Source organism: Rhinopithecus bieti, unplaced genomic scaffold (assembly GCF_001698545.2).
Source record: "Rhinopithecus bieti isolate Rb0 unplaced genomic scaffold, ASM169854v2 scaffold_68811, whole genome shotgun sequence".
NCBI lineage: Eukaryota > Metazoa > Chordata > Mammalia > Primates > Cercopithecidae > Rhinopithecus > Rhinopithecus bieti.
The window spans coordinates 64222-90322 of NW_016825978.1; the positions used below are offsets into that span (position 1 = coordinate 64222).

The 26101-nt window shown below is 40.8% G+C and overlaps 1 protein-coding gene across 1 annotated transcript in view; it reads right to left on the bottom strand.

Moving 5' to 3' along the window:
• The window catches only part of LOC108522807 (reticulon-1), a 145827-nt gene that overhangs the window by 8191 nt on the left and 111535 nt on the right, over positions 1 to 26101 (bottom strand). Inside the window, exon 2 of the mRNA XM_017863240.1 lies at positions 10555 to 11328. Coding sequence (XP_017718729.1) covers positions 10555 to 11328 — 774 coding nt within the window. The remainder of the gene's footprint in view (positions 1 to 10554; positions 11329 to 26101) is intronic.

The following is a 26101-nucleotide window of genomic DNA, read 5'->3' on the forward strand; positions in this document are numbered from 1 at the left end:
AAGAGATTGGGGGCCAATATTCAACACTCCTAAAGAAAAGAATTTCCAACCCAGAATTTCATATCCAGCCAAAGTAAGCTTCATAAGCAAAGGCGAAACAAGATCCATTTCAGACAGGAAATGGATCTTATTTCCCTCAGCGAATGCTGAGGGAATTAGTTATCACCAGGTCTGCCTTGCCAGAGTTCCTGAAGGAAACACTGAATATGGAAAGGAAAAACCATTACCAGCCCCTACAAAAACACATTGAAATATACAGACCAGTGACACTATGAAGCAAGTCTGAAAAATAACCAGCTAGCATCGTGATGACAGAATCAGACCCACACATAACAGTACTAACCTTAAATGTAAATGGGCTAAATGCCCCAATTAAAAGACACAAAGTGGCAAGCTGGATAAAGAACCAAGACCCATTGGTATGCTGTCTTCAGGAGACCCATCTCACATGCAAAGACACATATAGGCTCAAAATAAAAGGATGCAGGAAAATTTACCAAGCAAATGGAAAATAGAATAAAGCAGGGGTTGCACTCCTAGTTTCTGACAAAACAGACTTTAAACCAACAAATACCAAAAAAGATAAAGAAGGACATTACATAATGGTAAAGGGTTCAATTCAACAAGAAGAGCTCACTATCCTAAATACATATGCACACAACATGTGGGCACCCAGATTCATAAAGCAAGTTCTTAGAGACCTTCAAAGAGATTTAGACTCTCACACAATAACAGTGGGAGACTTTAACACCCCAATGACAATATTAGACATGAAATAATAACAAACAGTCTCTCAGACCACAGCACAATCAAATTACAACTCAAGATTAAGAAATTCACTCAAAACCACACAACTACATGGAAACTGAACAGCATGCTCCTGAATCTCTTGGGTAAATAATAAAATTAAGGCAGAAATCAAGCGGTTCTTTGAAATTAAGGAGAGCAAAGAGACAACATATCAAAATCTCTGGGATGTAGCTAAAGCAGTGTTAAGAGGGAAATTTATAGCATTAAATGCCCACATTAAAAAGTTAGAAAGATTTCAAGTTAACAACCTAACATCACAACTAAAATAACCAGAGAACCAAGAGCCAACAAACCCCAAAGTTAGCAGAAGACAAGAACAAAGATGAACTGAAGGAGGCAGAAACATGAACGACCCTTTAAAATAAACAAATCTAGGAGCTGTTTTCTTTAATTTCTTTTAAATCAACCATTAGCTAGACTAATGCAGAAGAAACGAGAGAAGAATCAAATAAACACAATCTGAAATGATAAGGGAGATATCACCATTGACCCCACAGAAATACAAACAATGATCAGAGAATATTATAAACACCTCTATGCACATAAACTAGAAAATCTAGAAGAAATTGATAAATTCCTGGAGATACACACCCTGCAAAGACTGAACCAGGAAGAAATTGAATCCCTAAATAGACCAATAACAAGTTCTGAAATTGAGACAACAGTAAATAGTCTACCAACCAAACAAAAGCCCAGGACCAGGGATATTTACAGCTGAATTCTACCAGAGGTACAAAGAAGAGCTGGTATCATTTCTATTGAAACTATTCCAGAGAAATTGAAAAGGAGGGACTCCTCCCTAACTCATTCTATGAGGCCAGCATCATCCTGATACCAAAACCTGAAAAAGATACAACAAAAAAATAAAACTTCAGGCCAATATTGTTGATGAACACTGATGAAAAATAATCCTCGATAAAATACTGGCAAACTGAATCCAGCAGCACATCAAAAAGCTTAACCACCACCATCAAGTAGGTTTCATTCCTGGGATGCAACTTTGGTTCAACATATGCAAATCAAAACATGTGATTAATCATATAAGCAGATCTAAAGACAAAACCACGTGATTATCTCAACAGATGCAGAAAAGGCCTTCAATAAAATTCAACATTCCTTCATATTAAAAACTCTAAATAAACTAGGTATTGAAGGTACATACCTCAAAATAATAAGAGCCATATATGACAAACCCACTGCCAATATCATACTAAATAGGCAAAAGCTAGAAGCATTCCTACTAAAAGGCAGCACAAGACAAGGATGCCCTCTCTCACCACTCCTATTCAACACAGTATTGGAAGTTCTGGCCAGGGCAATCAGGCAAGAGAAAGAAATAAATTGTTTTCAAATAGGAAGCGAGGAAGTCCAACTATCTTTGTTTGCAGATGACATGATTCTATATCTAGAAAACCCCATTTTCTCAGTCCATTAGCTTCTTAAGCTGATAAGCAACTTCAGCAAAGTCTCAGGATATGAAATCAATGTGCAAAAATTGCTAGCATTCCTATACACCAACAACAGTTAAGCAGAGAGCCAAATCATGAATGAACTCCCACTCACAATTGCCACAAAAAGAATAAAATACCTAGGAATACAGCTAACAATGGATGTGAAGGACGTCTTCAAGGAGAACTACAAACAACTGCTTAAAGAAATCAGAGATGACACAAAGAAATGGAAAAATATTTCATGCTCATGGATATGAAGAATCAATATCATGAAAATGGCCAACTCCTCAAAACAACTTACAGATTCAACACTATTCCCAGTAAACTACCATTGACATTCCTCACAGAATTAGAAAAAACTATTTTAAAATTCATTTGGAACCAAAAGAGAGCCAGAATAGCCAAGACAATCCTAAGACAAATAACAAAGCTGGAGGCATTATGTTACTTGACTTCAAACTACACTACAAGGCTACAGTAACCAAAACAGCATGGTACTGGTACAAGAACAGGCACATAGACCAATGGACCAGAATAGAGAACCCAGTAATAAGACCACATACCTACAACCATCTGATCTTTGACTAACTTTACAAAAACAAGCAATGGGGAAAGAATTCCCTATTTAATAAATGGTGCTGTGATAACTGGCTAGCAATATACAGAAAATTGAAACTGGACCCTTTCCTTACACATGTACAAAAATCAACTCAAGATGGATTAAAAACTTAAATGTAAAACCCAAAACTATAAAAATCCTAGAAGAAAATCTAGGCAATACCATTCAGGACATAGGCATGGGCAAAGATTTCATTACAAAGACACCAACAGCAATTGCAACAAAAGCTCAAATTGACAAATGGGATCTAATTAAACTAAAAGCTTCTGCACAGCAAAAGAAACTATCATCAGAGTGAACAGAACAGAATGGGAGAAAATATTTGCAATCTATGCATCTGACAAAGGTTTAATATCCAGCATCTACAAGGAACTCAAGCAATTTACAAGAAAAAAAAAACCTCATTAAAAATTGGGCAAAGGACATGAACAGACACTTTTCAAAAGAAGATATACAAGCAGACAACAAACATGAATAAAAGTTCAACAGCACTTATAATTAGATAAATGTAAATCAAAACTACAATGAGGTACCATCTTATACAAGTCGGAATGGCTATTACCAAAAAGTCAAAAAACAACAAATGCTGGCGAGGTTGTGGAGAAAAAGGAACGCTTTTACACTGTTAGTGGGAGTGTAAATTAGTTCAACCATTGTGGAAAACAGTGTGGCAATTCCTCAAAGACCTAGAGGCAGAAATACAATTTGACCCATAAATCCCATTACTGGGTATATACCCAAAGGAATAGGAATCATCCTATTATAAAGATACAGGCACACGTATGTTTATTGCGGCACTATTTGTAATAGTAAAGACATGGAACCAACCCAAATGCTCATCAGTGATAGACTGGATAAAGAAAATGTGGTACATACACCATGGAGTACTATGCAACCACAAAAAGGAACAGGATCATGTTCTTTGCAGGGACATGGATGCAGCTGGAGGCCATTATCCTTACCAAACTAATGCAGGAACAGAAAACCAAATACCACATGTTCTCACTTATAAGTGGTAGCTGAATGATAAGAACACATGGACACATTCAGGGGGAGCAACACACACTGGAGCCTGTCGGAGGGTGAAGGGGGAGGAAGGAGAGCATCAGAAAGAATAGTTAATGGGTGCCACGCTTAATTCCTAGGTGATGGAATGATCTGTGCAGCAAAACACCATGGCATGTGTTTACCTATATGACAAACCTGCACATCCTGCACATGTACCTCTGAGCTTAAAAGAAAAAAAAAAGTCAGTCTTTTATCAGGTAGGCATTAGTGGACCCTGGAAGGGTTAGGAGGAGCTTAAAAGGGAGGGAAGGCCAGGTACAGTGGTTCACGCCTGTAATGCCAGCACTCTGGGAGGCTGAGGCGGGTGGATTACCTGAGGTCAGGAGTTTGGGGGAGACCAGCCTGGCCAACGTGGCAAAACCCCGTCTCTACTAAAAATACAAAAATTAGCCAGGCGTAGTGGCGGAGACCTGTAATCCCAGCTACTCAGGAGGCTGAGGCATGAGAATCGCTTGAACCCGGGAGGCTAAGGTTGTAGTGAGCCGAGATCATGCCACTGCACTGCAGCCTGGGCAACAGAGCGAGACTCTGTCTCAAAAAAAAAAAAAAAAAAAAAAAAGAGGGAAGCAGAAGGAGGATAACCCATTAACAGGATAGTGCAATTGTTGAATTATGACAACTGGAGGTAGGGTATGAGTTGTGGTGGCCATAGGATAGAAAGAGGAGAAAAAGAGAAGAGAAAAGAGAGAAATCATTGACTTGGGGTCTGATACATGTGGTGAGTGAGAAAAAGAGGGGTTTCAAAAGCTACTCAGAAACGGTGAGCCTGAGTGAATAAAATGAACAGGGGAACAATGAGCTTGTTTGATGGGACAGGGAAGAAATATCTTATCTTGGATGGTTCTTCCCTTTCTGAGGCACACATCCTTCCGGTTTCACATGCAGAGGCCTCTGTCTAACCACGTAAACTGCTAGGACTGAGGAAATTTCTGCTTGCACAATATTCCTGGAGGCCACATGGCAGAGCAGCCCACCCTTGTGCCAGCTGGCCTGATGCTGCGTTGTTCTGGAGACAGGCTAGTGCCCACTCATTCTGCACAACTGGGAGCCCCTAGGCAGCCTTGTATGTTTGTATGATGATTTCATTAACCTTTGCCCTTTCACCCTTCCCCACTCTCCCTGACCTCAGACTGAAAGTGCCCTGGGAGTAAAGTACAGCCAAGTTGTGTTTGCTCATTATCATATCCTTGCACCCAGCACAGCGCCTGGCACACAGGCGGTACTCAATAAATAGCACTCATGTGAGAGACAGCTCAAATTTTTACAACAGGGGCTCTTATTCAAGTGTGTAGCTCAAAACTGCCCTCAGAAATTCTGCCTTAGAGGAAGTAGGTCTGGATGTAACTCCATGTGTGGTTCTAACAGTCACCTCCAGTTAGGGCTGCAGATTTAGGAAATAAAAATACAGGACACTCAGTTAAATTTGACTGTCAGCTAAACAATGAAATTATTTTAGTATAAGGCATACCTATTTGTGTTTTATCTGGCAATTCTACCTCCAGTTGAAAACTACTATGTTAGTGCATTCAGAAAAAGAAAGCCCAGGGTCTTGCTTTATTTACTCAAGAGTAAGGATGATTCCAGACAGCTGCAGGGTGGAGGAGAAAAGGGCCTGAGGAGTTCCATCTTGAGCAAGTGAAGGTGCTATCTTAAAAATAATCCACCTTTACCATAAGTCAGAAGAGACTCATAGCTCCTATGGATACTGCCCTATGTTCTTAAGGGAAACTAAAACTTTTAACAAAATGATAGGAGTAATCAGGGAAAATTTTAGAACAAAACAGAAGTTTCCATATCTTTGTTTAAAATTTCAACAGTTTCAAAGGCCATCTAAGATACTGGTTACTATGTATCAAGACTGACACTGCAAAGCTAGAAACAGTCACCTAAAATCATCAGATAAAATAGGAAAATTGAGAAGGTAAGAAAGGCACCCCAGGGTGATGTGTTTGCTGGTGATGATAATTATGATGATATAATTGAGAGGGATAAAAGGAAAGGTGAATATGGGCTATTTTAGCAAGTGGCAAACAGCAGTGTCCAACTGTGAATGATGCTGGTATTAGGACTCCTTTTGTTCCTGACTCATTCTCCATGTAGCATCCAGAAGGATCGATTGAAAACCCAAGTCTGATCCTGCCACACTTCCCTTCCTCCCCCCTACTCCAGCCATGCTGGCCTTCCAGCTGCTCCTGGAACAGACAAGATGTTCCTAGCTCAGGGCCTTTGCACTGGGAGGCCCCTCAGCCTGGCCTCTCTTCCTCAGATAGCTACATGACTTGCTCCCTTACTCCATTCAGTCTCTGCTCAAGCTGTTACCTCGAAGAAGCCTCTCCTCACCCCCACCGCCATCACTCCCTTACACTTTGCCTTGCTATATTTTTCTTCATAACCATTATAACTAACTGATATTATATTATATATTTGGTTATTTGTGTGTATGTCTTCTCAACTAGATGGTAAGCCCCATGCAGCCAGGATTTTCTTGTGAGGCACCACTCACTCGTGAGTCCTGGCAGTAATGGAACAATGCCTGACGTGGAGTAAATGGTCAACACATACTTTTTAAATAAATAGATGAATGAATAAATGATGTCACTTCTCAGCTTAAAACCCTCCAATGGCTTCCAATTGCATTTGGAACAAAATCCAAACTCCTTCCCCATGATTTCGGCCCTGCCTACCTGTCCAGTGGTGTTCTCTGCCCCACTTCCCTCTTCCTCCCCTGTGTCATTGGCCCCCTTTCAGTTCTCATATAATACAGACTCAGGGCCTGGGCATTTGCTATTCCCCCACACCTGAGGTACCTCCTAGCCCCTCTCTGAACTGTAGGCTCCTTCTTCTCATTCAGATTTCAGTTCACGTGTCATCTCCTTAGAGGGGCAGTCCTTGGCCCCCTCACACCCAACCCTCTATCAATCCTCATAGTGCTCACACTGTGAAATTACACTATTTATTTATGGGTTTGTTTTTTATTGCCTGTTTCCTCTGACTAGCAGGTAAGCTCTACAAGGGCAGGGACCTTTTACGTCTTATTTACTACAATGTCTCAGTGGCCAGTGCATGTCTGATGTATAGAAGTCACTCTAAATATTTTTTGAACAAAAGAATGAATTTTAAAAATGGGTAGGAGAATCACAGATCCCATCAATGCAAGGAAATAGCAATGGTAATTTTCAAATTTAAATTGATTTACTTTTAATTGCTCATTTCTTCTTGAGGGAAACTGGGGTGTTTTAAGGATGACTTCCTGATTATTGTCCTTTTTGAGGCTAATAGCTCACATAACACCCAGGACCATCATAATACGCCTCTTGGTGTTTGTGTCAGAAACAACATGGTGCTCCTGGTCAATGTATATTGCATCAGGGCACTTATTATGTTTTCCTAAATTGCTTCACTTTTTTCGTGACTGATCTTGGCTTAAAAGAGACTTCCAGTATTTCAGCTATAAGAATTCTCGTCTCTCCACCTCAGTGTATATTATTTAGTGAAAATAGGTAAGTATGTTGGAGAACGTTACAAAACGGAATAATCCATTGGAATTGGGAAAAATATAAATATATTAGACACCTTGCTTAAACATTAGCATCTGTGGCTAAAACTAACCTAAATTAGAATTTCTCTTCAGTTATTCTCCAGATTTGATAATTTCCTTATTTAAGGAATATATTTAAACAATGATAAACAGAACTACTTTTGCTTAACATGCTTTCTTTTCCTCAGTTTCTATGTACAATTATGTGTAATTCTCAATTTTTATTTTATCCGTTGCCACGGGAAATGGCAGAGTGACCCAAGACTCAACAGATGTAATAAAGCCCATATCCTCTAATGTCTATGGGCACAGTGTCACGTGGTGCCAGGGGTCACAAGAAGATGGGAAGGGGGTCAGAAACCTCACAGGATAAAAAGGGCAGGGAGAAAGGCTTCAGTGAGAAGCTGATTCTGTCTGTTAATTTCATTCTTACCTGTTGTCATATGACTCTGGTATTTTTATGTGGGATGTATATATAGAGAGGAGCTGAACACAGGAGAGAATGTGTAATGGGCCGTTCTCTCTTTCCTGAATAAGCCTTGCTTGGAATGTTTACTTGGTTGCAGCTGCAGAGACAATCATTGTCCTAACCCCATACTGTCAAGTGGGCAACCCAACATCATAGAACTCCGATGTCATGTGAGCCAGATCTGCCTTTGTTTTCTCTTGAACCTTCTCCAGAACCCCATTAGGCCATGGCTACTTAAAATGGAAATTCCCTAAAATTAATGGATCCTTTGTCAAGTCTTTGCAAACTATAATTTTTACATGAAGCGTGTGCTGTGTAACTAGACCTATATGTGCTAGGGCATTTCACTATTCCTGAGGACTGGCTGAAGTTCTTCTGGACTGACTACTGGACAACCCTGGAGCATTGCCAGAAAGAATACAAGGAAGCTTGGAAACTCGGCTATGTTCTGACCTCGTGTTTTAGGCAGGGGCAAGTCGTATCTAACCCACCTGGAGCCTTGGTTTTCTGATTTGTCATTACTACCCAAATCTCAATTTACATCTTAAGTGAAGTTCACTGGGCCCTCACAACTCCATGTCCATGCAGCTCCTCACACTGGAAGGGCACCTTTCCCTTCCCTTCACCTGTTTGTTTCCTCCTATCCCTCTGAGAGTCACCTGTGGTCCCAGTTCACCTGGGGGAGCCGCTGGACTCCAGAGCTCCTCAGCACCATACATTTCCCTTTCTCAGAACACCAAGCACACTGGACTGGGACTGTTTGCTTGGTCGTCTGGCCCCCTGGAGGCAGGGACTGGTTTTCTTTGTTTTTTATTTTCGTTAATTCCCCATCACCCATGCCTCACAGAGTACCCAACCAAAAGAAAGTAGGTAGAAAGTGATTGCTGAGTGAATTTCAAAATCAGGGACTTGGCGCAGTGAATCTTTAAGACACTTGGAGCTTTATGGTTGAATGAGTCTGAAGTAACTTTGGGGAGAAGGAATTAATGCTAAAATCTATAGGGAAAGAAGATAGGAGGAACTTTCATTAATTCTGTTCTATTCCAACACTTGAATTTGTACTATACCATCAGGGTTTAGAGCAATCGCTCCTCCTCTACAGGCTTTGGCTCCATTTTCAGAGTTTACTAGAAGCTCTTTCACCTGAGATGCATACCAAAGCTCTTTGGGATATGGTAGAATGCCGGTCACCAGGGGCAGGGGAAGGTCTGAGGACCTGTCACTGTCCTCTTCATCTGATGCCTCATGGGCATTCAAGAGAGGTGGAGATTCAAAGGCTGGAGAGAAGAGGGTGGCACAGGGTGGGGTGAGGAGTTTCCTGCCACCTCTCTGGCCTTTAGCCAGGGGTATAAGAGGTCCGCTTTGTGTTTGAGAGAATATGCATGAGTGCTGTTTAATATCCTGCCTTGAGTCACAGTAGGAGAATGTTCAAATTGAAAAAGACCATAGCCTAATGAAGTCTAAACTTTAAAAAGTTTAATGAAGTACATCTTTTTGTTTCAAAAATAAAATTATATGCAGAACTTCAATAAACTAGAGATACAAAATGACAGTGTTGAGACTGAAAGGGGAAGGGAGGAGTTTGCTTTGTTCAGGTTTCCTCTTCTTGTCTGTGCCACCCCTAAAAGATCCAGAAGTCCACCTTTTCCTTCCCTTTAAGTGTACAGACTTAGAGCTAGGGACAGGAGTGTTAAATGCCCCGGCCGAGGTGCTTCAGGAAGTCTAGAGAGAACAGCCAGTGTGCTCTCCTCATAATGTCTCCAAGAGACCTGTGCTATAGTTTGAATGTCCCTTCCAAAACTCATCTTTAAACTTAATACCCAATGTGGCAGTATGGAGAGGTGGAGCCTTTGAGAGGCTATGGACTATGAACTACTGAGCTATGAAGGTTCTGCCTTCATGAATGGATTAACCCACTCATGGAGTAATGGATTAAAGAGTTAATGGATTAATGGATTATCATGAAAATATGACTTGTAGCTTTATAAGAAGAAGAGAGACCTGAGCACAACATGTTAGCATGCTCAGCCCCCTCACCATGTTACACCCTGCACCCACTTGGGACCCTTCAGAGAGTCTCCACTAGCAAGCCAGACAGCTTTTACCAGAAGCGCTCCTTTGACCTTGGACTTCCCAGCTTCCAGAACAGTTAAGAAATAAATTTTGTTTCTTATACATTACCCTGTGTTAGGTATTCTGTTATAAGCAACACAAAATAGACTAAGACAATCCAGATCCTAGCGGAAAGCTAACTGAGAAGCAGGCAGTACTGCATTCTCTGCTCTGGACAGCAGGGCTGCATGAGGATTTTAATGTTTCCTGTATGTCATCCTAACATCTCCCCTCAAAGAAAGAACAAAATATTTTACAAAGAAAACCTGATAGGACTTTAGGAGAAATCCCAGGTTGCAACCTTTGTACAATCAGCAACAAATTGAAAACGTTGAATATGAATTAAACTAGTTAAACCAAATGAAATTTAAGGGGCCCAGATAGTAAAGTATATTGAATGAAAATTGTCATTCCTTAATATTTGTTTTAGGGATTGAGATTTCCATATGCTAGGTTTTCCTAAATCAAGCAATAACAGGGCCTTTACCTGTTCCAGAAGATGGAGGGGTGATAGATCCTGGGCTGTCATCTTCAGGCTCCGAGACAGTGACAGTGGGGACTGTGTCAGGACTTGGCTTTAGACATATATCTTGCTTCTCAGGGGTCTTCTCTTGGGGAGTGGTTTCAACAGAAGGTTCTATTTCCGTCAGTGTGATTTTGACAGGGGTGGTGATCTGAGGAGCCCTGCGCTGTTCTTCAGAGAGATCATCTATGTACGGAGCAAATGTGGATTCTTCAAATAAATGGTCCTTGATGATTTTTCCCTCCACAGGAGCTGGTTTGTCAGGTTCACGGACCCCTTCAGGTTTCGCTGAGATGTCAGTGTCCTTATTCTTAAAGTCCAAGTCTTTATCTTCCAACTCGGGGTGATGTTGTTCTTGGTGCTTCACCTCCTCGGGTCTGGTTATGTCAATGTATTTATAGGCCTCTGCTTTCATCTGGTCCAGAGGGTCTGCTAAGATCTTGTTCACTTCAGTGGACTCTGCAGGAGTCATCTCTATTCCAGAATCAGAACTAAATAAGCCACGAGACTCTAACCCAGGCACATCAGCTAAGGAGGGGCCGGGTATACCCAACTCCTCAGGGCTCTCTGAAATGGTGACATGGCCATTTTCCTTCTGAAGAATTCCAGTGAAATATGTAGAATCCTCCTGAGATGAATAGCAGATGTCAGAAATCAGAGACGTGTAACATGATCCTTCCCCATCTTTTGATATTGTTGAGAAGGTGTGGTCCATGGCACTGGAAACACCTGCCACACCTATGAATCAAAGCAGCAGCAGACAGTGAGTGGGTGCATGGCGTCAGCTCTCTCTCCCTGTCTAACCCACCCACCCACCCACCCCGCCTGGTGGAGACACAACATCCCTTCTCCTCAAGCCCTCGGAGTTCCCTCAGCGCTCCCTCAGAGCACCAGCATGTTAAATTTCCTCATCTCCCTGATAGTCCACATTTCTGGTATTTTTCTAGTAACAGACCCCAGAGGCTCACATACACTGCCAGGACCACAGAAGTTGGGGACAGATCCTATAAGACTAGGAAATTTATTTTCAACATCTACCACCTCAATACACAGTGACTTGATTGTAGTATTATTAAAAAGAAACCCTCTTTGTATCTAAAGTATTAACAGCTCTTTAAGTAGAGGTGGAAATTAGGCTACCTCAGGATCGTAACTGCAACAATAGGATAGCTAACACCTAATGGTGTGCTTCCCTGTTTATTTCTTCAGTTTTCCTCCTTGTTTTGTTTCCCTCCTCTTTTACTGCTCTACTGCCCATTCATTGCCATCCAGTGATATTCAAAGTGACCCACCGGGAATTCCTTCATTCCACTGGTGGTGCTAAGGATAAAACAGGTTTCCAAGTTTGAGTCTATAGAATATTTTCACCTGGCTCTAATTCTACTAATACGCCAGCCAAAATATTCATTAATAGTGGGCACGGGCCAGGTGCAGTGGCTCATGCCTGTAATCCCAGCACTTTCATAGGTGAAGGCAGGTGTATCTCCTACGGTCAAGAGTTCGTAGACCAGCCTGACAACATGGAGAAACCCCGTCTCTACTAAAAATAGAAAATTAGCTGGGTGTGTTGGCGCATGCCTGTAATCCCAGCTACTCAGGAGGCTGAGGCAGGAGAATCGCTTGAACCCGGGAGGAGGAGGTTGCGGTGAGCCAAGATCACACCACTGCACTCCAGCCTGGGCAACAAGAACAAAACCACATCTCAAAAAAAAAAAAAAAAAAAAAAAAAAAACACAGTGAGCATAAAAGGAAAATCCTCCACTGTTTTACTTTGCTGTAAAATTCTACCAGAAGGGATGAAAACGAACATTTATTGAGGCCTCACTATACGCTAAGCAGTGGGATTTTTTTTTTTTTTTTTTTTTTTTTGAGACAGGAGTCGTCACTCTGTCGCCCAGGCTGGAGTGCAGTGGCATGGATTCCAGCTCACTTGCAAGCTCCGCCTCCCAGGTTTACGCACATCTCCTGCCTCAACCTCCCGAGTAGCTGGGACTACAGGCGCCCGCCACCGTGCCCGGCTAATTTTTGTATTTTTTTAGTAGAGAGGGGGTTTCACCATGTTAGCCAGGATGGTCTCGATCTCCTGACCTCGTGATCCGCCCGTCTCGGCCTCCCAAAGTGCTGGGATTACAGGCTTGAGCCACCGCGCCCGGCCCTAGCAGTGGGATTTTTAACCTAATTTTTACAATTGTATAAATTAAGTCCCACACTCTCTACATCTACATACAAACACTTTACACACACACATATACACACACACACAGCACGTACAATATGAAAGCTCTTAAGACACACCTGAAGAATACGTTAGAGCAACAACACATATAAAAGTAATCAAAACAGTGGCAGTAACAAGTCAATAGCTAACGTGCCAGTACTTGCTATGTGTCAGGCATCGTTCTAAACTTTTCATTAATATAGACTCATTTCATAATCAAAACAATCCTAGAAGGCTGGCAATATTGTTAGGCTCATTTTACAGATGAGGAAACTGAGAAACAAAGGGGTTAAATAACTCACCTAAGATCTCACAGGCAGTAAGTGGCAGAACCAGGATTCACACCCAAGTAACCTGAAAACCAAGAAACCTCCCCTAATGCCCTTTGCCCCAGTTAAGTCAGTCTGTGAGTTTTTTTTTTTTTTTTTTTTTTTTTCAGGTAATGTTTACTCAGCCTTATTACAAACAAACTTAACTTTTGTCTTTTCCTAGCTTTCTTTTTGGTTGCACAAGCTATTGTTTCTCTATGGGCAGTGGAAAAGCACAAAGCCTCTTCACCGTTCTAGCACTTTCCTGCCTCAGCACTCTGCACTACCTGTTTCCTTTTCTTGGATCTCTCTTCTCCCAGATACCTATATCCCTAATTCTCTCACCCCCAAATCTTTGCTCAAATGTCACCGTTTTAAGAAAAATGACCCTAACCCTCCATCTCAAATTGCAACTTGCCTTCTCCTCCCCACTCCTGGCAATCCTATTCTCCTCTACCCTTCTCTGATTTTTCTTGTTCGCATATTGCTTATCTCCTTCTTAAATACTGTACAATTAACATATCTATTATGCATTGATTGTCTCCTTTTGCTAAGGAAACTCACACACACAGCACGGTAAGCTCCATAAGGTCAGGAATTTCTGACTATTTTGTTCACCAATATAGGCACCTAAAACAGGGCCTGATGAATAGTAGGTACTCAACACATATTTGCAAAATAAGGGAAAGTAATTTTTTGGGGGAGCGGAGGACAGAGTCTCACTCTGTTGCCCAGGCTGGAGTGCAGTGGAGCGATCTTGGCTCACAGCAACCTCTGCCTTCCAGGTTCAAGCAATTCTCTTGCCTCAGCCTCCCTAGTAGCTGGGATCACAGGCATGTGCCACTACACCCAGCTAATTTTTGTATTTTTGGTAGAGACAGGGTTTTGCCATGTTGGCCAGATGGTCCCGAACTCCTGACCTCAGGTGATCCTCCCACCATGGTCTCCCCAGTGCTAGGATTACAGGCATGAGCCACCACGCTGGGCCATATATATATATATATATACACACACACACATATATATATATACACACACACACACACATATATATATATATATATAGTGTTTTTTTTTTGAGAAAGAGTCTTGCTCTGTCACCCAGGATGGAGTGTATTGTGGCATGATCTTGGCTCACTGCAGCCTCAACCTACAGGGCTCAAAAGATCCATCTACTTCACCCTCCCAAGTAACTGGGACTACAGGCATGCACCAGCATGACTGGCTAATTTTGTTTTCAATTTTTCTTAGAGATGTGGTTTCACTGTGTTGCCAAGGCCTATCTTGAAGTCCTGGGCTCAAGTGATCCTCCTGCCTTGGCCTCTTCCCAGAGTGCTGGGATTACTGGCATGAGTCACCTCACCTGGCCAAGGAAAGTAATTTTGAAGTTTAGAATTAAGCACAAATATCAGTATTGTGTGAGAAGACAGGTTAGAAGATTCCCCCAAATTGCTAATGATACTTCATTTAGCAAGTGACTTAATTTTGTGAGCATCAGATCAGTTCAAATCTATACATCTCAGCTAGGCTTCTCATTATACCTTTTTTTTTTTTTGCATATGGCAGCCCCTCTTTTCAAGTTAGACCAAAAAATCTCAGTAACAAAAGGAATAATAGTAAAGATTGTCCTTATTGCCTAAGGATAGATAGAACACCAAAGAAAAAAACTGTTAAATTTAAATCCATGGGTGCACACACACATTTATCCTGAACAATTATTAAAGCTTCTTTCATTATATGGGCTCAGCTTATATGGAGACCTCACTGGAGGCAGGGAAATGAACCTGAGATAGATATTTCACTACAGATATTTGGATCCTAGGATTCTCTACCAGTTATTTGGAACCATTTGCAAGTGTTAATAAGTTATTATTCACCAGAAAGTGAGGAGAGGAGGGGTTTGTCCATATAAATGAAGAGTCTGGAGAGGTGGGGAGTGAGAAAGGGAACCTGGAGAAGACATAATAGGTGGTTTATTTGGTTTCCAAGGCTGTGTCTCAGTCATTATCATGCAAATCTCACTCAATTCCCCCACTGCAGAGGCCACCACAGGGCTCCTGGCTCTGATTACCTCTACTTGGCCTGTTGCATATCCCTCTAGACCACTGTCTCCTCCCACTGGAGTTATCTCACTAAACACAACTGTCACTTGCTCAGTGCCCAGTCCCTGGGCTCTGCACTGCCTTGCTGGATAATTCTTAAACTCTGCAGTCTGGCATTTGAGATGATGTGAATTCCACCTGGTCACAGCCCTGTTGCCATCATTCCTCTCACCCTCCACTCCAGGCATACAAAGCCCTTCGCAGTCTCACATTCACTTGACCAGCTTTTCTAGCCCTGTCTTCCACTCTCCAATTCAAATTCTAATCTCCACTAATAGAAACTACCCAGCACTTCTTCAACACTGGATCCTTCCAACCTCCACATCCAAACCTCCGCCCTTCAATCTCAAGCCATTAAGCATAAGGATCTTTAAATGTCACTGTCTCCATGATGAATATGCTGACTGTCTTAGTCCATTTAGGCGGTTGCAACAAAAAGACCATAAACTATGTAGACTATAGACAACAGAAATTTATTCTGGAGGCTGGGAGGTTCAAGATCAAGGTGCCAGTGGATTTAGTGTCTGGTGAGGGCCCTACATGGCCCTCTTTTTGCTGTAACTTCACATGGTAGAAAGGGTGAGGGGTTCTCTCTGGGGCCACTTTTATAAGGTCACTAATCCCATTCATGAGAGCTCTGCCCTTGTGGCTTAATCACCTCCTAAAGGCCCAACCTCCAAATATCATTGCCTTGGGGGTTAGGATTTTAACACATGAATTTTTGTGGGGGGCGGGGGTGCACAAATGTTCAGATCACAGCACTGATCAATGCCTGCAGGACCTGATCCCATCCTATTGTTCTCCCTCTTCATTCTCATAGCACTGAATTTATACTGCTCATATAGCACGTATCACATACAGTTTATATATGTCCATATTACCTTCTTCCAAACTGTCAGCTCCTGGAGTTTGATGCTTATGTCTGGCACACTATATTGCACATAGTAAGCATCCAATTCAAAATGAATATAAATAAACAGACTGTTCAATCAATCCATTAATGAGTGGGCTTATTCTGTGCAGCTACTGAGAACAAGCTACAACTAATTAATGCAAATTACAAAGAGGACATTTTAAATCCATCGTGCAAAAAAGAGTCTAAAATGTGAGTTATCCAACAACGAAATAGAGCAACAGTATTCTCAGAACAAGAGTATTCTGATCATGGTAGACACAGGCAGAGACAGACCCAGTGTTTGTCTAGGCAGAAACCAGTACTTGGTAGAAAGTTGGATGAGACAACTGCAGAATTCCCTTCCAACTTTCCATGATTTTTATACTAATTGGCTACCACTGTAGTGTGACACAACTTCCTTTTGACTTACTGCTTTCCTGTGTAACAGAATCAATATAATTTCCCCCAAGGTGATGCCTCCAAGAACAGGGGCTTCTAAGATGTACAGTAATAATTGAGGGAACAGAATCTAAATGACATCTATATTATTCTATAAATAAATATTATTAGAGAGACTATAAATAGAATCAACAATTGGGAAGAAGTCCCATTCCTACCCTACCAGCTCTGTCTTGCTCAGAAAACCCAGTAAGAAATTGGAAGGACCCCTTTACCACGCTCTAAAAATACTGCCAGCTAGAGGAAGAGAAGAGGAGCAAAGTTATTTGCGTAAATGACACATTTTATTTTAAAACTGTTTTCACACTTTTAGATGGGATCGTATTAGAATCATCATAAAACAAAGAATAGTTCAAATACTTTGAATGTAGTTATGTCCCATTTTAAAAAATTGAGCTAAATACCCTGAAAAATTCTCAAGGTTCTAACTTACTGAATTTAAAAATATATACACGTGATATGGTGCCTATCAGTTAGAACTCTTGTAAACAGAAACTCCTCCTAGACAGTAAATTATGTTGGAGCAGAGTCCTGTGGGGATTGTTGGAACTGAGAAGCAGAACTGAGCCTGAGGGCCCAGGAAAGCCAATTAATTCTTGTCAGCACTTCCTGCAGAGCTGGCAGATGTGGGAACTGAGAGAGCACAAGCCATTTGCCCCAGGTAGGAACCCACACTGCCATATTGTTAAATACAAATCCACTAAATAAAAGTGCCTTGTCTAGACTAGAAATGGCCACATAACCAAGGATTCTGTGGAATATCTAATTTCCTCAGATATTTCTCTGCAGCTGTTTCCTGGACCATCTAGAGGTCTAATTCACACAGAGGCCAATGTACCTTGATAGTCGCTGTGTTAACCTACAGATGCCCTCTTGGGAGGTGGCTGTTCTGGGAGGACACAGCTAATTCAGTTACCTGGATGCATTTAAAATGGCATTGATTTTCAAAATTTCAATTTACATTAACTTCAAAAAAGTACTTATAATAAAAACTGAAGGATTCACAGGCCACTATTTCTAGTCAAAAGCTAAGTAGGAGAAGGATGAAAAGAAGCTGAAACTATTGCCATTAAATCCCAATATGTGTTGATAAAAGTGAAGCTTTTTAATCTACCGATGTAGAGGTCAGAAACACTCATCACAAGGCAGACAAATTCAGTAATCTCATAAAGGGTAGGTGTTTTATTTTAAAAATTCTCTGGCAACACTAAGGGATAGGATGACAACAATGACTTGCTGAAGATGATTCTACTTTTCTCAAGGAAAAGCTTTAATCCTAAAATTCTATTAATAGTTTTTAATGCTGACTCATCCTCACAGAATGGAGTTCATTCAATTGGTGATCCATAGCTTAGGCAGTTTGTATTCTGGTTTTACCACTAACTGGCAGTTGTGAGACGTTGGGCAAGTTAGCCTCTTAGAGCCTTGGTTTATTCATCTTTAAGATAAGACAATAATAATTCCCACCTTATTGGGCTGCTAGGAGGACTAAATGAGATAATGCCCTTAGATCTTTCCCTGATACATCGTACACATTCAATAAACGAGAGCTGTTGATTTTCTTACTATCTCTATTTTTCAGGGAGAACTCTACTCATCTCCAACATATTACCATCTGTTCGTTAGTTTCTTCCTTTATCTCTAATACCTCTCATGGTAGATTGGGCCAGAAGGAGTTTCATGTATCCAGTCAACACCCATGCTCTCTGGGGTCTGCCTTAGATGTTAAGTCCCCAGAGTCCAAGGCCATGCTGTCCTCACAGCTCCACGAGCAGGGGCGGTTCATTAAGTACTTTCAATGGACATAGATCCTATCATGACCGTGATGATGACTGACCTGAGCACAAAAAGCTGAAATTTACCAAAACTACAGACAGAAAAGGAATGAGAGGGTTAAGTGCCTACAGATGAGCCCTCTTCCTGTGGATAGAGCCTATTCTGACTTGCTAGGGTTGAGATAAGGAGCTTATGGCTTAAGGTTGTACTTCCACAACTCTATAAAGCTCCTCTTACTGCACTGAAATGGAGACAGAAAATGCCAGAAAGTAAAATAAATAACAAATTACACAAAAAGGTTTTCTGAGAACAGAGATAGAAATGCTCCATTAGACAAACATCCGGTTTACCCTTCTCCCTGGAATTAGAGAAACAAAAATGCCAATTATTGTTTGGATAGAGCCAATATTAACAGGTATAGGGTACATTAGTCCTATTAAATTGAGAAATTTTTTTTTAAAAGTGTGGGCATAATAAAAAGCTGTAATGACAGTGTGGAGAGAGGTGCATATTAAAATTCAAGAATTAAAAGCCAGAATCAATGACAGAAAGTAAATCTGCATTCACCTTTCCCAGAATCCCCTGCCCTGAGCTGCCCATGTGATGGATAGCATCAGCCTGCACAGAGGTTAGGCTGGGAGGCTTTTTCCCTGAACACTCCCACTCATGTTTTCAGCAGGCCCACAGTCTGGAGGCTGTGATACATTTGACAACAGAGTCCTCCATGAGGGATGAATATGCCAGAGAGACTGTAGGAAGCTCTATGTCACCTAGAAAACATTCTCCTTCTCAAATTAAGCGGACTGTGATTTAACATGACAAATGGGTACTGAGAAATCCAGGTACACCCATTTTCAATCAGTTTTATCTGTACGGTTAGTTAAGAGAGTTAAAAATAAAAAGAGCCTGCATTCTCCAGCAAAAGACTAAGCCAAAGCTGATGAACATGTTTGGGGGTTTAAGAATATGAGTAACTACTCTTTCCTCAACTCACTGCCTTATTTAAAGCTTGTCTGCCAGAATAGTAACTTTCACTTTTGGTTTTGCAAAATTAATATTTAATAAAAATGATTCAGCAAGTTGTTCTCTTCTCTATGAAGGGCCAAGATTTGCATTGCCTAGGATGTTTTCACTTTAGCAAAAAATTCTCTTAAAGGAAAAATAATTGCTTTAGCAGACAGACTAGGGTCTAAATCTTTTTCAGAGTCCTCAGTAGTACCTTGGAAAGCATAAAGTTGCAGAGCACTGAGATGAAATGATGGTGAAAGTTCTGATAAGCTTGGAATCATGTTTTGGATTTTGTTTATTTGTTTTTGTCTGCTGTTTAAAGATGGAAATGTGATTCTGTGGCCTTATTTGAGAAAGAATCTTTTTTAGGGAAATGGTGGAGGTAAATACTTATTTATAATTTACTTAGATCTTAAGAAAAGATGCCTAAAATCCTATATAGACATTCCTTTGCTGTTTTGAAGAATAGGTTTATTGATACGTAATTCATATACCATAAATTTCACTCTTTTAAAGTGTACAATTCAGTAGTGTTTGTATACTAGTAGTTATGCAACCACCACCACTACCTTCCAATTCACCTAACTAATTTAAATTTAAATGTATTCTGCTCCTAATGTTTCCAATCAGAGAGGGCTCTAAGTTACCTTTACTATGTAAATAATTACCGTTGGAACAAAAACAGGGGCTATCCCCAAACATCTTTCTATTTATCATTTGCTGATAGAATTTTGCTCTCTGATTTCTAAAGAGAAAAATAATTGTTCTTGGTCAGATTCCCTCAATGCTATGTATAACATGGATAATAGCAAAAAATGTGTATTATAAATTCGTTTGCACTTCAATAGCTCTTTTGCTCCCTCCCCCTACATGGAATTATCTAGCCAGTCCCCATAATTTTTTTTTTTTTTTTTCGTCTCTGTTGCCCAGGCTGGAGTGCAGTGGTACCATCAGAACTCCAGCAGCCTTGACCTCCCGGGTTCAAACAGTTCTCCCGCCTCAGTTTCCTAGGTACCTGGGACTACAGGCATGAGCCACTGCACCCAGTCCTTTCTTTTTCAAAGAAATACTTTATTCTTACTATTTTTTGAGCAGATTTAAGTTCACAGCAAAATTGCAAGGAAGGTACAGAGATTTCCCATATGCCCCTGCCTCCACACATGCTACTGTGGTCTGAATGTCTGTGTTGCCCTAAAATTCCTGTGTTAATATCCTAACCCCAAAGATGATAGTATTAGGAGACGGGACCTTTGGGAAGTGAGAAGATTATATGGTTTGGCTGTGTCCCCACCCAAATCTCATCTTGAATTGTAGCTCCCATGATTCCCGCATGTTTGGGAGGGATGTGGTAGGAGATAATTGAAACGTGTGGGCAGTTTCCCCCATACTGTTCTCATGGTAGTGAATACGTTTCATGATAGCTGATGGTTTTATAAGGGGAAACCCCTTTCGCTTGGTCCTCATTCTCTCTTTGTTGTCTGCCACCATGTAAGACATCCTTTTGCTCTTCCTTTGTCTTCTGCCATGATTGTGAGGCCTTCCCAGCCATTTGGAACTGTGAGTCAATTAAACCTCTTTCCTTTATAAATTATCCAGTCTTGGGTATGCCTTTATTAGCAGTGTGAAAACGGACTAATACAGAGCCCTCATAAGTGGGATTAGTGCCCCGATAAAAGAGACCCAAGGGAGCGCCTTTGTCTCTTCCACTACTTGAGGATGCAGAGAGGAGATGCCATCTATGAACCAGAAAGTGGGCCCTCACCTGACACTGAATCTACCAGTGCCTTGATCTTAGACTTTCTAGACTCCAAAACTGTAAGAAATAAATGTTTGCTGCTTATAAGCCACCTAGTTTATGGTGTTTTGTTACAGCAGCCCTAACTGACCAAGACACATGGTATATTTGTTACAACTGATGAATCTACAACAACATGTCATCACCCAAAGTCTGTAGTTTACATTAAAGTTTACTCTTGGTGGTGTACATTCTGGGTTTGAACAAAAGTATAGTGACATACATATACCATAACAGTATTATATAGAATATTTTCACTTCCACCAAATTCCTGTGTTCTGCCTGTTCATCCTTTCCTCCTTCCTAACCCCAGCAACCACCAATCCTTTTACTGTCTCCACAATTTTGCCTAGTCCAAAATGTCATATATTTGGAATCACCCATAATTCTTTTTATAGCTTTCTTTCCATTCCATGGCTACCTCCCTAGAGAGACACTTATCACCTTCTCTCAGGAGTACTGTGATTGTTTCCTAAGTGTTCTCCAGCTTCCAGCCTCACCTCTTTTCACCCTGTACTACTCTGCACATGGCTGACATATTCATCTCCCCAAAGCAGCACTATTACCACGTCACTTCTCTATTTCAAAGCCTTCTGTGACCATCTTTGCCCATCCCTTGGCTTAGAATTCAGGATCCGCTTCAGCAGGGTCCCAGCCTGCCTTTAGGATTTTATTTCTGAGACTGCACAAAAAACACAACTGCTTAAGCCCACAAACATAACATAAGATTTTCTACTTCAGTGCCTCTGCTCAAGCCCTTCTCCCCAATTGAAAGGCTCCTTCGCTCTTTCCAAATCGCTCTTTCCAAATCCAAATAACATCTCTGGTGAAGTCCCGCCTCCACTAGGAAGTTTTTTCCTGTTACCTCACTCCTCAGTGTTTTCTTCGTCTCCACCCCAAGGGTCATGACCATTCATCTGGGACTCATTGGCTTTCCTGCCTTTGTTGTGATTTGTCTTTTTCTATATACTTGTTAAGAAACATTTCATATACATCTTCATATCTTTGCACAGTCTGTGCAAAGCAATTACTGATTGGATTATTACCTCCATGTTGCCATCTGATTGAGTCACATTCAAGAGCCTTTGGAATAAGCTTTACCATCAATCATGTGTTAATTCAATGAAAAAAATTTCTGAATGCTTACTATGTGCAAAGCACCAGAATGAAGGACATTCTCATATGTACACAGGCTTAGTAACCTAGTGTGCCCCCAAAGTCTATTACAAAATCATTGTTTGCAAATGGAAGCTCAGGTGCCCTTGGATGCAGCAGAAGTGATGCTGGGTGGGTTGCAGTATCTGCTGATGGATCATATTGGGAGCAGACAGGTCCCATATGTTACATCATATATCCTGATTCGTCTTTTTGGTCAGGCATGGCATTGTCAGAAAAAAACAAGGAAGGATTGGAAGAGCTTCTTCAGGTCATCTAATGCAAGGCCTTCCCAATCTTAGGATCTTATCCACAAGACTCAGAAGTATCCATCTCCCAACCTTATTTTAAACATTTCCATTAATGTGATCTTATTGCTTGCTCTGCACACTTAGTAAATGTTGTAATTACCAGCCTGGGTCCTGGGTTCAAATGCATGGCTTTGAATACTAACTCCCCCATTTACTAGCTGTGTGACCCTGGACAGATTACCTAATATCTTTGTGCTTCTGTCTCATCTGTTTATAATAATAGCCATTTCAAAGAATTATGGTGGAGACTAAATGAAATAGTAGAATCAAAGCACTGAAAGTCATACATGACACTTATTAAGGACTCATTATTATTTTTAAAATTGAACCCCAAAATATCTCACTGTTGCTTCCAGGCTTTACTCCCGGTTTTGTCTTCATCTATTAGTGAAAACAGATACCTCAACAAATAATTAAAAAGCAATATAGCACATAAGGGGAAATTCCCCTAATATATAGAGTTCCTAGAAATCAGGAATAAAAAGACTACTGCTCCATTAAAAAAAAAATAGAGGATATAAACAAACACTTTGCAGGGAAAAGATGTATGACCCTGGAACATAAAAATGCAAATTGAAAAATCCCTGAAATGACATTTCTTCCTTATCAGTTTGGAAAAAATTCAAAGAAGTTTGGCAATACACTCTTTAGTGAGGTTGGAGGGCAACAGGAGGAGGCTGGGAGGAGAACAATACGCCATAACCCCAATGGGAAGCAATTTGGGAATTCCTATCCAGATTACAAATGTATTTGCTCTGGGAACCAGCAACCTTCTTACAGGAATTAGTCCATAGACACACTTGCCCATGTACAAAATGAATACATAAAAGGTCATATGTTGTAGTGTAAGTTGAAAAAAAATTGGAATCAAATATCCATCAACAAAGCCTAGCTAAACAATGTATTTCCATACATAGAACACTGTGTAGCTGTACAAGAGTGAAGACAATCTCCATGTATTGAAGATTTCCAGATAAATATTAAGTGAAAAAGTGAGTTGCAGAATATGTGTGTATAGATTTATAGTTATAGATATCTAGATGCAGATATATAGAATACTAACTCTCATGTAAGAAAAAGAGGAATAAGAATATATGTTTGTATTTGTTCATATCTGCACAAAGAAAACACTTGAGAGAATACACAAGAAACCAATTATTCACCATGGAGGTGGGATAGGAGACCAGAAGTGGAAGGGAGATTTTCTGTGTTAAAAATTATTTTCCTTTTTCAACCAAATCAATGTATTACCCTTTAAAACTTTAATTTCATTTAAAAACAAAGAAAAAGAAAACAATATAGGATGATAGTACGAGTGTTGCACAAATTATGATGGGAACCTGCAGCCCAGCTTCCTTCTTCCACATGACAGAGTTTCAAACATTTGAAGACAGCTATGGCCTGTCTTAGGTTCTCAACGTTCAGGTTAGAACCTTCTTCATCCTCTTCTTCACATGTTTTGTTTTCCCTGCACTGTGAGCTCATAAGAAACATGAGCTGAACCATGTGCTTCACTTTTCCCTGGTGCTAAGCACACCCCTGACATCTAGATTTTTGTTTGGTAAGTAGTTATGGAACAAATCAGTGAATATGTTTCCAGACTCATCGTGCTAGTTCCAACCAGAGAATACATGGTAGTTCATCCTGGTCCCTCTAAAATATGACCTGGACCTAATGATACAGAATGATTCAGAGGGACAATAATGATACAGAGGGGCAGTAAGACTATTTCCTCTCCTAGTGTTGAGTCCCTTGACTTAAATTTCCTATTTTTATTCACAGATTTTTATAGCCTCTGCCCACACTATTAGCTATGTTGCATTTGTGGCCAACTAAAACATGCCAGTACATAAGTTGTCAGTTTTTTTAAACAACTGCATCATTTTGAAATGCACTTTTAGCCACTGCACTGGGTGCATCTCATAAATCTGAAAGACATTAAAGTCAGAAGTAAAGAATTTTCATGCTAATTGTCTTAGACCCTAATACGGTTTGGCTGTGTCCCCACCCAAATCTCACCTTAAATTGAAACAATCCTTATGTGTCAAGGGCAGGGCCAGGTGGAGATAACTAAATCATGGGGGTGGTTTCCCCCATACTGTTCTCGTGGTAGTGAATAAGTCTCATGAGATCTGATGGTTTTATAAGGGGCTTTCCCCATTTTGCTCAGTCCTTCTCTTGCCTGTCACCATGTAAGATGTGACTTTGCTCCTCATTCGCCTTCTGCTGTGATTGTGAGGCCTCTCCAGCCATGTGTAACTGTGAGTCAATTAAATCTCTTTCCTTTGTAAATTACCAAGTCTCAGGTATATCTTTATTAGCAGCATGAGAACAGACTAATACATCTATCATTGAAAACAGACTGAAGAAGACCCTACAAAGGGAATTTACCACAGTCTGGAATAATCCAGAGATCAAGCTAAAGCCAGAGTTAGAGTTTCTCAATAGAATGTGTTTTATTAAGGGAAATCCAGGGCCACACAGCACAGGACCATCCCTTGTAGGGGTACAGCCAGCCCATGCCATGTCTTGCTAAAAAAGAAAGGTGCCCTTCCTCTTCCTTTGGTGGTCACAGACTTGTGCCAGAGGCCTGCATCCTCTGCTGAAAGCCTTGGATTTTGTGCCAGTGTTGGGAATTGAACATGGGTCTCTGGGATCTAAAGCAATATCATGGAAAGTGGTATCCTTTGGGAAGCACATAGAGCAAGCAAATGAGGATGATTACTAAAGGGGTAATGCTGTTAGGAATATGACATGGCAGACAATGTGGTGTGATGTGGTATGTGGTATGTGGTGTGGTGTGGCATGCCGTGGTGTGGCATGACATGGTATGCAGTAGGGTGTGTGTGCTGTGTTGTGGCATGACGTGACAAGGAGCATAGGATGATGCAGCAGGGCATAGCATGGTGTGTGGTGTGGTATGCTTCATGGTTACAGCATTCCATTGTAGAAAAGTCACAGGCATCAGAGTTCTGGAGTTGGACATCCCCATCAAATTACTGGTCTGGGGTTGACTTTTAATAAGTCACTAAACTTATAGGAAGGCCCAATGTCCCCACTTGCAAAAGGAGGATAGCAACAACTAACATTTAAAATATATGCTTACTATGTGCTAAATGAGAGCATTAAATACATGATCTCATTTCATGCTTTAACAGTCTATAAGACCTTTTGTTTAACCACACCCACACTACTGATGAAGAAACTGAAGCTTAGAGAGGTTAACGAACTTGTTATTAGGAAGACAGCCAGAAGTGGCAGAAGCAGAACTCAGATTTAGGGCAATATGACTCCAAAGCTGATGCTATCCGCACTATTCTTGGAATTGTTGTGATGATTAAAGGAGACTGGATGGTTTGTGGCAGCTTCTCAAGCTAAACTAGATGGATCTGAATTTGCTGTCACATCACAACTAATGAAGCAGTAAAGTAGAAAGAATCTCTGCTCAAGTTAATTCAATAGCTGATCAATATTCATTTCTTAT